The sequence below is a fragment of the Drosophila sechellia genome, chromosome X (assembly GCF_004382195.2).
Source record: "Drosophila sechellia strain sech25 chromosome X, ASM438219v1, whole genome shotgun sequence".
NCBI classification, from domain to species: Eukaryota; Metazoa; Arthropoda; class Insecta; order Diptera; family Drosophilidae; genus Drosophila; species Drosophila sechellia.
In genome coordinates, this window is record NC_045954.1 from 22,129,669 (window position 1) to 22,148,696 (window position 19,028).

At 39.1% G+C, this 19,028-nt stretch overlaps 1 protein-coding gene across 1 annotated transcript; it reads right to left on the reverse strand.

The window, feature by feature from the left end:
- Positions 1-4,152: 4,152 nt before the first annotated feature.
- Positions 4,153-5,594, reverse strand: LOC6620088 (nuclear envelope phosphatase-regulatory subunit 1 homolog). Its single transcript, XM_032725327.1, has one exon. It carries the CDS (start codon positions 4,825-4,827, stop codon positions 4,456-4,458), a length of 372 nt encoding a protein of 123 aa, XP_032581218.1. The 5' UTR covers positions 4,828-5,594; the 3' UTR covers positions 4,153-4,455.
- Between the last annotated feature and the right edge of the window lie 13,434 nt (positions 5,595-19,028).

Here is a 19,028-nt window from a genome sequence, read left to right on the forward strand (position 1 = left end):
CAGAGTGTATGCGGTACGCTGGCAGTCTCTTCCAAACGCGACAGGAAAGGATATACCAAGGAGCGGCGAACGGGTTGCCAGTCCCGGGCTGAAAAGACGAAACTGGTAAAAACATCAGGTGTCCCCAAGTCCGGGCTTGTCGGAGCCGAAAGGGGGGGACCACCGAGCCCTAATTGGTACCATGGGATGATCATCGACGACACATCATGTTATACCTGATGCTCAACACGTTCAACCAAGCCCCGCTTATGCGAGGTAGGCCCCCTTTGAGCCGTGATCCTGCACCACTGTAAGAGAGTCGAGGTCGTCCCATTAGACAGTCTGAAGCGACTTGGTTGGATGAAGGCCAACTGGAGTGTTTTTTTTTAAATGCTTCAATTGTACGGTTACATTTAGCCAGATTTTTCATTATACATAGGTGAAAGCTTCTGATTTGCTTAGCGATTTTTAATTTCTCGTCAATAGTAATATCATTTAATTTAAATTCGCCAACAACCCAGTCAACTAAGGCTTTGTCATTTCGATCTCCTTTGATCCATTCATCCAGCAGAACCGATCGGCTAATCTCAAACTTGTCTTAAACGGCAAAATATAAAGAGCATAGGCAAACTTAGGCGAAAGGCGTTGCTAACATCAATTTAATTACAATTTGAGTAAACACATTAGTTATTAGTTTTTGGCACAAGTTGGCACAAATCATTTCTTACTCTACAATAGCCGAACACTTTAGTAATATTTTGCTTAAAATAAGACGTCAACAAAGACAACAACAATTACAACATGGAGCACATAATTCTAGATCAGTAAGCTATATCTATATAAATCATACCTTGACCCTTATGTTCCATTTTATTTGAAAATATTTGGATACGAGGTGTATTTTTAACAGAATCACAAAGTTGGGTAAAAGCTTCGCGCCAATTTTGCTTGAACAAACATATGAATTTGATATCGCATAAAAAATGCAGTGTTGCAACTTACATGTTTTTAAATATCGTTTTCGTGACCCTAATGTATGCTCCTCTTTCATAATATATAGTTATAGTTATAATATAGTAATATACTGTGTGCAGTGGTCACAAAGTAATTGTCCGCCGCTGAAGCAGCTGTAAAAACACAGTGATCAAGGCTGTCGAAAAACGGATTCCGTCCTTATCTCGAGCAGGAAGCAGCACGCCTCCAAGTTGGGGGCAGTGACGTCGAAACGTTTGATAAAATCATGCTCGACACGCCGCCTTTCGTTCCGAGAAAACCGCGAGTACGCCCACAAAAAGGCCAGAGCTACTGCTGGGTCTCTGTCGAGAAGGCTTCCAAACATGAGAGGTCAAAAGCGAGGCAATCCGAGGTTGCTGACGGGCGTTGTAACAGCCCAGGTGCTCTACACACGCTGGACCCTCAGACTGATCCAAAAGTGGAGCCCTGGGTCAACAGGAAGCACCGGCCGTAAACTTTTACCTCACCCAGGTGTTGAGTGTTGAGTGGGCACCGCTGCTTTCGGGGCTACCTTCGCTTCGAATATTAGAGGATGCCTACCACGCCAACTTTGAGTCTCACCCGAAACTCTATAGCTGTATAATGTTTTTCATTTAATTTATTAGTCTTTATTTTCATTCTATTAGTCTTGTATTTCTGTAGATTTGACAAGGAACTTTTTGCCACTTTATCGCCCATAACTGCCACGCCCGCACTTCGGGAAAATGTTGAGATATTATTTCATATGTTTATTAGTCTTGTAAAATTCTAACGATTTGCCAAATAACTTTTTGCCACGCCCACTCTAACGTCCACAAACGGGCTAAAACCCTCACGCCCATACTTTTGAAAAATATGTTGATTTTTCTTCGTTTTATTGTTTGTTTTGTTAATTGATATCGGTATACGAAAAACATTTTGGCCACGCCTCTGCTCACACCTACAAAACGGACACGCCCACACTTTTAAACAATTTTTAAATTTGTTCTCATCTATATTCTCATATCTATCCATATCGCAAAAAAATTATGAAATTTCGCGTTCGCATTCACACTAGCTGCGGACCTCGTCTATAGTACTTAATCAGATCATTTATTTCGCCAATAAACATTTTAAAATCCCACTCTGGCACAAGACAATTTTTGAAACTGTGAGGATTTATATGTATATTTTCAATATCCCTGAAATGTAATTATATTAACTTTAAAGAAAACGGACTGCGCATGAGGCAGATAAGTATATAATTAATGTTTTTGGTATGCTGGTAATAATTGGCAAGAAGAAAAATCAAAACATAACAGTATGGCCGTGACAGTGGAAATTTTTGTTTGTTTTGTTAATTGCTATCGGTATACCAAAGACAATTTGGCCACGCCTCTTCTAACGCCTTTAAGCCGCCCAAAACTGTCATGCACGCACTATTTGTTTGCGTTTTTTGAGACCAAGCTAAAAGTAATGAAATGGATAATCAATTAAAGTTTTTCGTCTCTCCATCGGCTCCCGAGCCCTTTATAAGCCCCTTTTCGGATGGCCCACCGTAGTTCCTCAGTCATATCGCTATGGGCAATCCGCTCAACTGGCGTAATTTGCGCGGGGCTTTCAAGGCTCCGCTTTTCCGCTTCCGGTCTTTGCAGCGTCAATTAATTATAAAGTTGTAAGCGGAAACATTTACAAAACATTTAGCGAAAATGCTTATTTCCCAGAAACGTGTGCGGACTTGGTAATATGCGAGCTACGCCCAAGCCCTGCTGGCGAAATCAAAAGGCCTTCAGTAACACGTACGCTGGACAACCAACCGGGCATGCAAATGTGTCTGTCCGGCGCCCGTTGACGGCCATAGACCGCAAACGAACTCCGACCCTCATCTTCTTCCTACCCGGCGTCACATATCTCTCACTTATTTACTCCGGCCCGAAATATTGAAATAAAAGAGTTTGCCTACCCTACTAAGCTCTCGCCGAAAACACTTGCGAAATGAGTTTGACGAAAGACACCAAGAACTCAGATCTGATTGCTGACCGATCTAGGACTTCGCTGCCGTGGCTACTTTTCATATTTCTCGAACTCCCCGTGTTAATGGGGAATACAGAGAGAAAATAGTAGACAGATATTATAATTCAAGGGGTTTCAAAAAATAAAATACCCTTTGCTAGGGTGTAAAAGCGGCGCAGTGGGTCGGCGAGCGCCTGATAATAAATGTCAAGCGTGAGACGTGGGCATTGTGGCTTATGGGCTTGAAACTTTTAAAACTCCATGAATTCCGGCATACATAATCGTAGCCTTTGCATATGCGTGCAACGCACTCCGACTCGCTCCGCTTCTACCGCTGAGGGTAGCTGCCTCCTCACCACTGGCGGGTTACGATGAGTTGTGCTCTCTGAGTTGTATCTCTGCTGCTGCCACATAGCAGAAGTGAAGGACACTACAAGTACAACGACTGTCAGATAACCGTTATAATAAGGTTTGAAATATCAATGAATCCAGGTTGTATTATATGTATATTCATATATATATTCATAGACAAATGTTTGAATTTATGCACTTCGTAGGCTTCACTAAAATTAGAAAGAAACTTTATATTTTTGATTGGGACACTAACCAAGACGACAGAATGTCTGTCAAGATCTGGGAAACATTATTTGTTGGCAAAATCTTGCGCTACTTCTCTAGAATCTTAGCGCTTAAGCTCAACCTTCTATATTTTTATACGGACAGTATAATCTTATGTATAATGTGAAAAGTGAAAATACTTTTGACCACCTCTGTATATACATGTCCCCCTTTTTACGAATCTTGTATACCCTTTTGCTCTACGTGTAATATTGCATTAGACACTTCACTTTCGATTCTACGTTTAGAATTCCCGAAATATACTGTACATTCCATTACAGCGAGCGAGATTCTGCTTCGATGCGATATGTTTAAGTTATGAAAGCGAATGTTAATAAGTCATTTAACTGCAGAGCGAACAGCAGAACGGAATTTTAACAGAAACGATTACATAGTGTCGACAGCAGCCAACTCCAATCGATACTATACTAATAGTAGTATTGATTAATACTAATCAATGTTATTTCTATTATAACTATTCTATTCTAATATAATTTAGGGCTGCAATGCATGTCAGCCGGCAGCGGCGGTCGTTTTTAGGTCCGCTCTTCGATTCTTGATCGCTAAGCATTGTTGTCAGCGAACCTTTTTTTTGTTGTCGTCGCTAGTTTAAGCGCACATTAACTTGAAATAAAATGTATAACGTTTCCAAAATTAAAGCTGAGCTTTAAATGGAAAATTAAGCTGGCAAAAAGCTGGCAGCGCAAACAATTAGTTTCAAGAAGTCACCTCTCGAAATTTATTATGGTGTGCAATACCTAGTCCGACTTAACATTTCCACAAATACCCTAGAATTTATGAGGATCATTTATTTGACTGGCATCAACTGGGAACGCAGTCAATAAAAATGTGTTTTTGGGGATGTATATTCAGCTACTCTGTCTGCGGTGGAACGAGGATGAGACGTCCCTGGTTATCAATGTTAAGACGGAACGGAGACAGCATTTCTCGGGTGTCACGCAGAATGCTGGGGTCCTGCTTGGCGGCGTGATCGACTCCATATAAGACTAGCAGGCATATGGTTGCCAGGGAGAAGGCAAAGGCGCTGTGACTGGACAGTATCTTGAACACCACCGACTCGCTTTCCTTGGCATCCCGAACCCAATGACAGGCACTGATCGCCGAGCAGGCGAAGATGGCGCCCAGGACAAAGCGCCAGCGAAATGAACTCCGTTTCTCGGTGTTTACCACCTCAGCCAGCCGACGCTCGAAGGCCAGCAGGTCCTCCTGATCTGTGTGATCCATTCTGTCACTGAAGGAGCTGACTCTAAAGCGGTACTCTGGGCGCTGCAATGCTGATTGTTCCGTTAATTACTAATTATTTACAAACAGCAGTGGGCCCGCATCATTTGCAGAATTTTTACTGACAGGATAATAATTTTCTTTCGCTAAAGACGAAATCTGTTTGAAGAAAATGACAAAGTAATAATGATATGATTTTCAACGAACGAGTGCTGTGTGCTTAGTTCCTTCTAAAAAGTACATTGAGGCTGTAAAATAACGAAAATATTTGTAATGCATTATCCGAGCATATTAAAAATAAATGTTCATATTGTTATATTTCATCTAGATGCCCATAGTTGTAACTCCGTCCGTTAGTATGAACGTCGAAATTTTGGGGACTATAAAAGCTACAAAGTTACGATTAATCCTCAAGATACAAGTTATGCCTATGGTTAAGATTGTTTTCACACCCACAAGCTACTGTCTCCCACGGGGACCATATAAACGGAGAACAAAATCGCAACCAGAAAGAAGATCGTGGACCGGCTAATGCCGGTCATGCGGCCAAAAAAATACATTAGAATAATGTCTGTTAGAACATTATATGCAAATATGTTTATACCCGTTACTGGTAGAGTAAAAGGGTATACTAGATCCTATTAAGAGTATGTAACTGGCAGAAGGAAGCGTTTCTGACCATATAAAGTATATATGATCAGGATCGAGTCGATCTGGCCATGTAAAGATCTGTCCGTACGAACATCAAGATCTCAAGAACTATAAAAGCTAGAAGGTCGAGATTTAGCATACAGATTCTAGAGACAAAGACGCAAGTTTGTTGCCCCATGCTGCCACGCCCACTCTAACGACATAAAACCAAAAACTGCCACGCCTACATTTTTGAAAAATATTTTGATATTATTTTTTTATAATTTCATTAGCCTTGTACATTTTTATCGATTTGTGTAGTCACAAACTACACTTGGAGCCATTTAAGATAAGTACCTTATCACAGCACCATATTTGAAAGTTATCTAGATCGGAAAGTCCAATTCACCCGAACCGACTAGCAACTATCCTAGCTGATCCCATCTCCCTCCGAAGACTGAAGAGGGTACACCCCAGCGATCTCCTTACCCGGAGGATAATATAACATATTTCATTTTAAGTAATTGATAACTAGACTGGATTTTTCTTTCTTTTGTACTTTATAATTAAGATACCAATTGGTCTCATTTATCTTTATCACACATTAGGTTATGTACAGAGGAATTACTGAACGATTCCTTTTGAAACCTTAATAAATAGAATTAGTATTCAAAAAAAAAAAAAAAAAAAAAAAGGAAAGTCCAATTGGCACGAAAAGTCCTTATGCTGGAGGCATTATTTAACATGCGTACTTACTACTAAAGGAAAGTCGGTAATAAATAGGGTAAATAAAAGCGGAAGAAAGTGGCTCCCTTGTGGGACACGGGATGTGACTCGGAGAATACAAAAAAGGGAACTTATAAAAAGAGGGAGATTACCTAAAATCCAATTTAGAAGATCAACTACTAAATCAAGTTTCCTTACTAGAAAATAATGCTTAATGTAGTCAAATGCTTACTAAAGTCAGGGTAGATGACATCTGTTTGAAGATTATTTTTGAAGCCCAGTATTATAAAGGGAGTTAGCTCCAAAAGGTTAGTCCATGTTTATCTGCGTTTATAAAACCGCGATGACATGGTGATATAATTGAACCTGGGACCTGGCGAAGAGTGGGACAAAATATTAAATTCGACTTTGATACCGCGTAAGAGTATCGCTCTTCAGAATATGGTAACGAAAAATACGTTGTTTAAAAAACTTGGCAAAAAGATCGGCTATTGTCAGATCCAACGTATTACGAATAAAATAGCGAGGAAGGGTAGGAAATTGTTTTGCGCTAAGTTTTGACGAAATTGTGAAACTGTTTCGGATCCTGTGCGAACTGGATCATTAAGCACGGTAAAATTTAACCGAGCACTGTAATATTTAAAAAGGCTAGACTTAGAAGCGGTATTTTTATATATTCTATAAAGTCAGGACTTAACATTTCTTGGGTGTGTCAACTCTTTATTAAGCCAAGGGGGTTTGTTAGAGATTGACGGAACTCAAGAGTTAAACAATTTGTAATTGCTGGAGTAAAGATCGGACCAATTTAAGCCAGCTATAATATTATTTAGCTTCAAATAGTTTGTCTTGCGAAAACAAAGAGTTCGTTTAGTGGGCTATCTGATTTTTCTTTTATTACGGTACCTATATCTCGATTGTCACTTCGAAAGTAGGATGATATAGATCGTCGGGTTGAGTAAGAGGTGCTACTCTGTACAGAAACACACTTTCAGGACTTGCCACAAGACACAGATCCAATAATCGACCAAGAGAGTTTCGAATATAATTAACTTGCGACTATGATAAGTCGAGCAAGCCGTCAATAAAGTCATGTTGTGCTATAGGGTGAAGGATATTTGATTTTTCTTCTGACGACCACATTGTGCCATGGAAAATTAAAACCAAAACATTACCAATTGGTCCTGATCGGACAGTTATTAGAGACGGATTGATTTAGATATTCTGGGAATTCCGAAGACGGCGGAATGTAATACGAATTCTAAGTCTTTTAAGTCTCTGTAAACACAATTATATAGGATGCAAATGAAAGGCTATCAGGACACATCTTAGTTAGTTTGCTACGCAAGCCTCTTTTTAGGAAATATTTGTTAGGAAATATTAAGACTTAATGTACGTTTTTTGAAGAAGAGATGACGAAGAGGCGGATGGTGGCCCGCATATTGTATTTCTGAAGGACCAACTTGTGACGGTAGTCCGGACTCAATATTCACTTGTGGTAGTAAGCTAATAGATACAGGTGGAATCACTGGTTGAGAAACCCAGTGCCGACAAATCGGAATCATTAGCAATCCCAAGCTGGACTCCGTCCACAACGGTTTGATCAGATTGCACCCAATCTTTTTTGTCTGCTGATCTTAGCAACATTGAGGATTTGATGCGACTGACAGCTGATCAGCTGTGGAGTTCTGTTGATCAGCGGCTTTCTTGAAACTATCTGTAGCAACGCCAAAACGGTTGATCAGTCCTCTCAAGCCTCCTTTAGTTTGGGGCATAAACGATTTCATCTCGTTCGCAATCCCTAGGCAAGTATTACAACAGTATTTATAGCCGTTACTCGTAGAGTAAAAAGGTATACTACTTCCTATGAAAAGTATGTAACAGGCAGAAGGAAGCGACCGACCGACTACATAAAGTATATATATTCTTGATCAGAATCAATAGCCGAGTCGATCTAGCCATGTCCGTTTGCCCGTATGAACGTCGAGATCTCCGGAAGAATGAAAGCTAGAAGGTTGAGATTGAGCATACATATTGTAGAGACATAGAAGCAGCGCAAGTTTGACCTATGTTGATACGCCCACTCTAACGCCCACAAAACGCACAACACTATCACACTTTTGAACAATATTTAAATTGTACGTCCTAATGAAGTTAGATGTCTTACGATGCCCAATTTAAGCCCCGCAAAGCCCACCGAAAGTTTGTATTTTTCGAGTAACAGGTGTCTGATGGCCTAGGAACACGAATCAGCGCTTGAGATCAAAATAGTAAGTTGTAAGCAACTCGATATAAACATGCCTTAAACACAAGGTGCTTGTTTTACATGTGCGTAAAACGCAATTATGCAGTTGCCTTTCGCCCTGCATGTTTTACAGGTGGGTAAGCACTGGGATAAACCAACATTTTTGTCTTTTGGGCCAAGACAATGGTAGGGAGTCCCTACTAGGGACAGCATGTCCGTATGCGATGGAATCGCTAAATAGAAATTCAGAGTTAATGGCGATGCTATTTAATTTAATTGTGGCGCTGCGTTCAAAGGGCAACGGGGAACAGGAAAAAATGTTGGAAGCCCAGGACTAAATGAAAAAAGGGCAAAAGTAGACGCTTGACCATTAAGATAAATGTGAGTCGGGTGTGAAAACGAAAAGAAAAGTATCTTCGCTTCATTTATATTGGAGGAAGGTTAAATATCAAAACATTTGTTAACTGAAAATGCAGTCAAATGTGCGCAATTTAAAATACAACATTTGGAGTGTTTCACATTGATCAATTATATTTTTATACAGTCATCCCGCGATTGCTTATAATATGGCTTAGAATGTTTTTCAAAAACATAGAGATATATTGCATGCAAACAAGAAACACTCACGCCGGAATTTTAACCGTTTTATACCCGTTACTCGTAGAGTAAAAGGGTATACTAGATTCGTTGAAAGTATGTAACAGGCAGAAGGAAGCGTTTCCGACCATATAAAGTATATATATTCTTGATCAGGGTCAATAGCCAGGTCGATCTCAGGAACTAAAAAAGCTAGATTCAACATACAGATTCTAGAGACATAGACGCAGAGCAAGTTTGTTGACCCATTTTTATCTGTTTACCAAAAACACTGTGGCAACGCCCCTCCTTTCACCTACAAAACGTCCAAAACGGTCACGCCCACACTTAAAAAAAATTTTTTTTTCTTATTTTATTCCTTAATATCTATCAATCTATCTATCTATTCGCATTTACACTAACTGAGTAACGGGTATCTGATAGTCGGAAAACTCGAATAGCATTCCCTTTTTATTAAGGTTTTTATACTTTTGTTTTATATTCTACCTTAGCTCAGGATAGCTGGATTTACATCAAAGGGCATTTCATGTCTTTAGGCCACTTCGAATAACTACAAACCGTGGGATTCGAGGGCACTCATTCTGGCATGGACTGTCATTCAATTGGTTTATTATCATTTACCAGCCGCAATTATAACGAGATGTAACGCTTTAGTCCCCGACTATCAGATACCCGTTACTCAGCTAGTCAGGTAGTTTTGGGCGGTTTGCTCGCGTTTGAGTGGGCAACATTTGGAATACTTAATCTCAACGTTCTTGCTTTTATAGTTCATATGATCTCGACAATCATACGGACGGACAGACGGACATGTCCAAAACGAGTCGGATATTGATTCTGATCAAGAATATATATATGTTCTTTATATGGTCGGAAACGCTTTCTTCCGCGTGTTACATATTTTTCAACGAATCTAGTATACCGTTTTACTCTACGAGTAACGGGTATAATAATATGATATGCACATGTCAGACCAAAATTCATACGCCATGTTGCCCAGCGCCCAATTAATACACGCACACACACACACGCATAGAGACGTTGCACTATGGGAAAATTGACCACTTTGTCTGGCCAAAATTAAGACTTCCAGAACTGGGAGAGGTATTAAAATAATATTTTTCGAATTTGGTTATACTAGTACATATATTTTATGATAGCGAAAACTGTGGGCGTGGCACCGCCCCTTATATTTTTTGTAGTTGGTAACTCCAGAACGGATAAAGGTATTTAATTTGTTTTTTTTTCTGCATCGGGTTACACTAGCCCATATCTATTATGATACCAGTAATTAAGTCATATATTTATATTTAATAAACAAATTTTGTATAGGGATCTCTCTAATAGTAGTCCAAGCAAAAACAGCTAATTTCGTGGTAATGATTGCACATTAAATTATTCTACGAATAATAACCACAAAAATAATAACAAATTAATGAAACAAATCAGCAACAACCTTGTTTAACTCCCTTTTAGCTGAAATTAATACAAGCCACACTAAATAAAATTCATTTTGCAGAATAAAAAAAGACGCTAAATATTCGTATCAAGGGAAAAACTTACCTTTGCAGACAAATTTATTTTGTGCGTGCAAGAGCTGTTTTCAACAGCTGAATTCTTTGTTAATGTTATCTTAATCGAACGACTCTTATAAAATGGTTTTTGGCCAAAAAGGGGCCAACAAAATTTCCCATAGTGCGTTAATGGGCCCTCTCGTGTATGCAACATAATTGAAAGCTGCATGCGTCAACATAATTTTCTGACAACTTTAGTTAAGCATGTAAATTAAGTTAAAAATAACGATGACATTGGTTATATAAGCGCAAATGCATGCACAGGCGGTGGTCGGGGAGGCGTGGCTTGTAAGTGGGGACTCCTTTCTGCTCCTGCTTGCACATTTTTCTTGTGGCGCAGGCACGACTGCTCGTAATTGGAGCGTGGAATATCACTCTTCATGTTATGACATTTTTTCGCGAGCAGCGAATTAATTGTACACCGCGAGAAATTGTATCCTTGCAGCAAACCTTATGAGTCCCTTAGAAAAGAACATTTCGTGTATAACGGAATATTCTCAGCATTTATTTTTGAAAACTTGGTTAACATTGAATTTAGTGATTAAAGCCGTTTGGTTTGTGCAAAAGTACAGTCTATGAGTTTTTCGGTTCGACCGATTGAAAAAGTAGTAATTTCGGAAAGTGCATTTATCTGACTTGAGACTCGCAGGCAGTTCCACGCTGCACAGAAACAAGTGTAAATGGGTCATCCACCACAATGTTGCGGTTACGGTTGCACCACCCAACGCCTTACCATCAGCCACCTCCGCAGTTAAGCAGCAACAACAGCATTAGCAAAATAAGGAAAACGAAAATGGAGACGCCAAGGTGACGCGCTGCCTGAAAATACAACACACTCAAACACGACGCCACCCGCACACCCACAGATCCACGTTGAATACCTGGCCTAAAAGCCAGAGCGAGGACCGTAAATCGCGCCTTACACCCTGCTCCTGTTGCACAATTTCCAAGGCTTGCACGTTGCTTCTGTTGCCACTTTTGGCAAGACAAACAATAAAACGAAGAGTAATCGAAACATTTTTCAAAAGTGTGGGCGTGGCAGTTCTGGTCGGTTTGTGGGCGTGGCAAAAAGTTTTTTAGCAAATCGACAGAAATTTACAAGACTAATAAAAATATGAAAAAATATTAAAATATTTTTCAAAAGTGGGTGTGGCAGATTTGAGCGGTTTGTGGGCGTTATTCAACACTCTAGCTTTGGTTCATACGGACAGACGGGCATGGCCAGTTCGAGTATTGATCCTGATCAAGAATATATACTTTATTCGCTCGGAAACGCTTCCTTCTACTATTCAACGAATCTAATTTTACTCTACGAGTAACGGGTATAACAAGAAAATGGAGTCCGTGGGAATTAAAATTCCGTCATTATCCAGACCATTGCACCATCAGCCCCTTCTACTTCGCTCACTTTTTCTAAAAACTAACATCTAACAAAATGTAGCCTTTCCTTCGCATCCCATTTAATTGTTTTTACAGAGACTTGGTTAAAGTCGGATATACTTAACTCTGAAGTCTTCCCAGGTATGTATACAATACACAGGTATGCTCGTCCATCCAGACAGGGAGGTGGGGAGTCTTAATTGCGGTTAGGTGAGTTAGATGAGTTACTTTTTGACGAGTCCCGTAAATTAGAATTCGTATGCGTAAAGCTGTAACTTTCCGATGATCTGTTTATATTACGTGCTCTTACATTCCGCCTTCTTCTGAATCCCCAGAATATCTAAATCAGATGTCCGCTATTCAATCCGTCTCTAATAACTGTCCGATCAGGACCAATTGGTAATGTTTTGGTTTTAATTTTCCATGGCACAATGTGGTCGTCAGAAGAAAAATCAAATATCCTTCACCCTATAGCACAACATGACTTTATTGACGGCTTGCTCGACTTATCATAGTCGCAAGTTAATTATATTCGAAACTCTCTTGGTCGATTATTGGATCTGTGTCTTGTGGCAAGTCCTGAAAGTGTGTTTCTGTACAGAGTAGCACCTCTTACTCAACCCGACGATCTATATCATCCTACTTTCGAAGTGACAATCGAGATATAGGTACCGTAATAAAAGAAAAATCAGATAGCCCACTAAACGAACTCTTTGTTTTCGCAAGACAAACTATTTGAAGCTAAATAATATTATAGCTGGCTTAAATTGGTCCGATCTTTACTCCAGCAATTACAAATTGTTTAACTCTTGAGTTCCGTCAATCTCTAACAAACCCCCTTGGCTTAATAAAGAGTTGACACACCCAAGAAATGTTAAGTCCTGACTTTATAGAATATATAAAAATACCGCTTCTAAGTCTAGCCTTTTTAAATATTACAGTGCTCGGTTAAATTTTACCGTGCTTAATGATCCAGTTCGCACAGGATCCGAAACAGTTTCACAATTTCGTCAAAACTTAGCGCAAAACAATTTCCTACCCTTCCTCGCTATTTTATTCGTAATACGTTGGATCTGACAATAGCCGATCTTTTTGCCAAGTTTTTTAAACAACGTATTTTTCGTTACCATATTCTGAAGAGCGATACTCTTACGCGGTATCAAAGTCGAATTTAATATTTTGTCCCACTCTTCGCCAGGTCCCAGGTTCAATTATATCACCATGTCATCGCGGTTTTATAAACGCAGATAAACATGGACTAACCTTTTGGAGCTAACTCCCTTTATAATACTGGGCTTCAAAAATAATCTTCAAACAGATGTCATCTACCCTGACTTTAGTAAGCATTTGACTACATTAAGCATTATTTTCTAGTAAGGAAACTTGATTTAGTAGTTGATCTTCTAAATTGGATTTTAGGTAATCTCCCTCTTTTTATAAGTTCCCTTTTTTGTATTCTCCGAGTCACATCCCGTGTCCCACAAGGGAGCCACTTTCTTCCGCTTTTATTTACCCTATTTATTACCGACTTTCCTTTAGTAGTAAGTACGCATGTTAAATAATGCCTCCAGCATAAGGACTTTTCGTGCCAATTGGACTTTCCTTTTTTTTTTTTGTTTTTTTTTTTTGAATACTAATTCTATTTATTAAGGTTTCAAAAGGAATCGTTCAGTAATTCCTCTGTACATAACCCATCGTTTATCCTATTTTCTGTACTCTTGGCTCTCTGCCGCTCTTACAGAAATCAATTCTAACTTTTTAACACATACATAGATCTTGCTAATTTATTTATTGTATATTTATTATATTTATATTATTATTATCTTTTTTATATATTATATTATATTTATTTCATTGTTTTTGTGCTCTCTTCTATATCGTGTCTATCTTCTCGCGAATCGAGCCGTGCGATACACGGGAGCGCCCCTCGGTCGGTTTCTCGTTAGGTGTAGCCGTGGGACTCGGGAACGATTCCGACCTTACAAAGTACAGCTGTGATAAATAAATAAAAATGCGCCACTTGCCCAATCAAGAGTTGTAGATTTGAAAAAGTTTCCTACCTACATTTAAGGGGCTTAAAAGGAACTGAAATGCTTTTTAAAAAGGGTTAACTTATTAGAAAATAAAAAATAACCACAATTGAAAGGTTTTCGTATTATCGATGGAATTAAGGTCTGGGGACTATGCAGGGCACTCCAAAAAAGGAACAGATTTGTTTTGGAACTAATCATTGGCCTTTCTACTGCTGTGTTTTGGGTCATTGTCTTGTTGGAAACCCAATTTTGTCACTATGCTCACCACTGTCCAAAGAAATACGAATATGCAGAGTGGCGAAACCCACGCAATGTTAACAATTCACATCCCCATATAAAGCAAATAGAGTATACATATATGTTCTTGATCAGGATTAATAGCCTGACTTTGTATGCGTTTGGTAGGTGTGTGTATGGTCGGAAGGAATTCTGCCTTACATACCTTTCAACAAATCTAGTATACCCTTTTACTCTACGAGTAACTGGTATTAAAATGTATTGATATTTTCTCATATTATAATTAGTCTTGCAAATTTCCATAGAATTGCCAAAAAATTATTTGCCACGCCCACTCGAACGCCCATGAACTGCCCAAAACTTCCATGCAAACACTTTTGAAAAATATTTTAATTTTTCTTCGTTCTAGTTTGTTGTTCCAATTTATATCGGTATAACAAAAACCACTTTCCTACACCAACAAAGCTCCCAAAACGGTCAATTCCACACTTTTGAAGAATTTGTATATTTTTTCTTATTGTATTCCCTAATATCTATCGATATGCCAGAAAAATGAAGAAATTTAGCGTTCGCATTCACATTAGCTGGGTAACGGGTATCTGATAGTCGGGGAACTCGACTATAGCATTCTCTGTGGCAGTGTAAAGCGGGTTATTTTGCATAGCATAAAGAATTCACATTGATGTTACCTTCAAATTTTGTTTTACTATGACTCCGAATCCATCCTTGAAAATAATCCTATAGCGAGGATTCATAAGATACGACCTGAAAGTTGAATATTTCTTTATTTGCTAGTTCAACATGTCTTTCTTGATGTATTCTCAGATGGTTAGTCTTTCAAAAAATACAATTATTATTTTTGGAAGTGGCGTACACCTCTTAAACAGACTAGTAGTACCTGGTTATTCGCAGTAGGGAAATTCCATTAGCGGAACCAGCTGGGCAACTGGGTGATACACCACCAGAGTTGGAGGTCTCTCTCGCCGAAGGATTTTCCCTGGTGCCTGACTAAAATCTGCTGTTGTGTTTGTGATTTTCCGTGTGCTTGAGAAGGTGTTGGTCAAACAGGACAACCAAATTAAAATAAAATGCTTGGGATCTCACCGGAACAGAACCCTTTGAATTACTTCATTAAATTTGCATATTAGGTGCGCGTTTGGTCACATTTACCGCACTTTTTCACATCGCTGTCAGCTACCGGTCGCATGCTTTTTTATTTGCCAGCCGAGTATACAAATGTTTTCACATATTTTGCAGCTCTTTTTGCCGACATTTCGACCAACAACTGTTGCCCTTGGCCGCTGGGTACACAGATTGAATGAGAGTAATGGGAATCCGCTTAATGGGCAGCCTGCGTCGCCATCGTCGTCGACTAATGGACGTCATAAAGTGTCGAAGCCGGGAATCTTTTTGCTACTGCACTCAGGTGGGCAAAAAGTGTTGATCTGTTTGCCGTAAAGTGCCAAAAGCGGCTTAGTCCCACAGAATTGTCAATTCATCAGTTTCGAGCACTGAACTGCAGCCCATATTATGGCACGAAATACAAATTAATTAAGCTTTGAATATTGGGTGTAATCAAATTATCGGAGATAATCTATCCGTCACAAAATCATACTAAAATTTGACTTAAGACAACAAAATTTAAAATTAGCACTTAGCACAATAAGAATATGCTGAGGGGCAAAAAGCACACAAGCCACATCCACTCATTTATACAATCAATATCCAAAGCAAAAGTGCAGTATAAGAAGGATTTTTGTCACTAACATTTATTCTTAAAAGAATAAAGAAAGAAGAAAGCAAGAAGAATGAGATCAAAAGAATAAAGACGTGAAAACTATTTCTCCGATAATTTTTTATTTCTTAGTGTTGTCATTAGTCCACTGACGGGTCATTAGTTTGACTTAAAAATATAACAACTATCTTCTATTTATGTCTTAAAATAGCATCTGAACAGATTGGTAGGGTTGCAAAATAAAAGTTAGCAATGTCACGAACTCATTTAGTTAAGTTAAATATTTTTAACTTACGATTTGTAAACGGATTGAATCTGGGGTTCATTATACTCGTTACTCATAGAGTGAATGAGTACACTAGATTCGTTGAAAAGTATGTAAAAGGCAGAAGGAAGCTATTCCGACCATATAAACTATATATATTCCTGATCAGGATCAATAGCAGAGTCGATCTGACCCTGTCCGTCTGTATGAATGTCGAGATCTCAGGAACTATAAAAGCTAAACGGTTAAGATTAAGCATACAGTTTCCAGGGACATAGACGCAGCGCAAGTTTCTTGATCCATGTTGTAATAGTCTTTTACATTTCTATCAATTTGCTAAAATCTTTTTGCCACGTCCACTTGAACGCCCACAAACCGCACAAAACTGCCACACCCACACTTTTGAGAAACAAATTAATTTTTTTCTTATTAAATCAGTTGTTTTGCCAAATCTATCCCGCCCACACATTTAAATTAATTTTTCCCCCATATCTACCGATGTTCCAGGAAAATGTTGAAAATTCCTAGTTGGATTTTACGGGACCATTGTGTGCTGTCTTTTGTCAACTAAATTAATAGGGACCTTCTGAAAGGTGGAGATCAGTAGCTCGGAGTGTCCCACCAGCTTCTGCCGATGCTCCCCTAATCCCTAACATGGGCAGATATTGGTAATGGGTGCAACTACAGCAACAACGGCATTGCCGTGGCCATAATCAGCTATCAGACGATACTCGAAGTGGGCGGAATGGGGCCTTCACGGATGGCTGAAGCGATGTGGATGCAGAGAGCGGCAACAGATTTTGGGCTGGCCAAATTTTTCAAGTACGGCCTAGACAGCGAAAATACAGGGCAGACAGGGCGAAAAAATAAGTAAAGATGCTGACCCAGAAATAAAAATGCGATTAAGTGTGATTAACACGCCGCTGAGCTTAGAAGCCGTTCCAATCTTTTTCCATATTTTAAATCTGTGGGCAGGGCCATAGCCCAGCAAGAAAATTGTCCTAATAAAAAAAAAATCTATGTTGGGTATCGTAAATATTAAAAACAGAAGGTTTAAACAAAAGACCACTTTACACTTTACCATTTTACTTTTTCTAATTTCTTAAAGTACATAAGTATGTACATAGGTAAGTATGTAACTTATTTAGAGGCGAATTAATATTAGTGTATATACTAACACACTTATACTATTATAACACACACTGCCTACCAAGGTCGTTCGTGGTGATTATTCAAGGATATATATTAAATAACTTGTGTGCATCTGAACTATCTCTAAGCTATGATGAGATGCGGCTCGCAGCTGGAGAGTCAGATATGTATGTCCTTAATTGGTCGAGGATAAACAAGAAGTTGGCCATGAACTTGTTTTCATAATGAACAGGAAGCTATTCTTTGTTACACCTGGCATTAGCCGCATTATTCATTATTTTCGCTTTCACATCTCGAAACGGAACAACGAAAAGCGCAATAAGGAAGTCTGGAAAATATAGATGGAATAAAACAAAGGGGCAGGCCCATCATCACCACCATTTCATTGCCAGTGTATCTTCCATCTTTTGGCTGATTCAAACTTATTCTGCCGCGGATTTCAAGTCGGCGGCTGGGGGTAATTTATTTAGTCACAACTTGATTTGCATAAAGCGAACATTTACTTTTTAATTAGGTGTACAATTTATGCACTTCACTTTCATTTTGGCCATGGCCCCATAATTTCTTTCAACTGTCCGAGTACGTTCACCATTAGGCGGAAGGAAGAAAGCGAGTCTTGATTTTTTCCTAATTTATGGTTCTCTTGGCTTTAGGTTCTTGAACTCGAGATTCGAGGTTGAAAGCAATCGTCGGCCAAAGCTCTCGATACTAAACATTAGGTTTGCAAACATCGCTGGAAATCGCTACTAGGAAGTTCTTCCCTTCAAAAGGGGAATTCAATGAATTTTCAGGAAACTTGTTAAACATTCTGGTAACTTAAACGCTCTGGGTATATTGGTGCTTAACTGTGAATATTGAAATAAATGTATTTTCATATTTTATAACTGCGCAAAACAAGAGGGAACGATTCGTTGATTTGTTCGACTGTCAAATACCCTTGATGAGATGAAGACTGTTTTCCGAATTGTCTGAGAACGCAACCTAGCATAGGTTAAATTAATGGCTTACAAGATCTCGAAGCTCATACGGACTTAATCGCAATCTAAAAGCATAAAAAATGTATATTTCCATAATAAGCAAAGCACATTTAGTACTGTTGAGGGGAAATTGTATCAATAATTTTAAATTCACTGCCGAGTGATTGAGTGATTTATAAACCATCGCTAGATGGAGCTAGTGTGCAATTTAGTGAGTACAAGTACTCCAATTGCCATTTATTGGACTCAATAGTTTTAATTATTTTTGCATTCTTAAAGGCGATTTATGTAAATGTTAGAGCCGCTCCATGTGACTTGATGTGATTCATTTATCCGCCAAAGCAAATCGTTGTTGGCCGGTAAGCGAGTTGGTCGGAGTGACATCAGATTTTGCCCCTGTTTCGAATTCAATTCAGATTCTTATTCCTATTCAGACTTCGACACATATGCCACATTGTTCGAGTGCGAGGACGAATAGTTGTCGGCTGTGAAACGGATTACCAGATGTCTCACTGCCTCAGCACGTCCGAGATACATTCACCGTTCTCAACGCCCCGCTAAATCCCTCCACATTTATATCGCCCGAGCAGGTATGTTGAAATACTTTCGGGCGGATAGTTAATCGGTTTGGCTGCACCACAGCCCTGACTTCCTCCTAC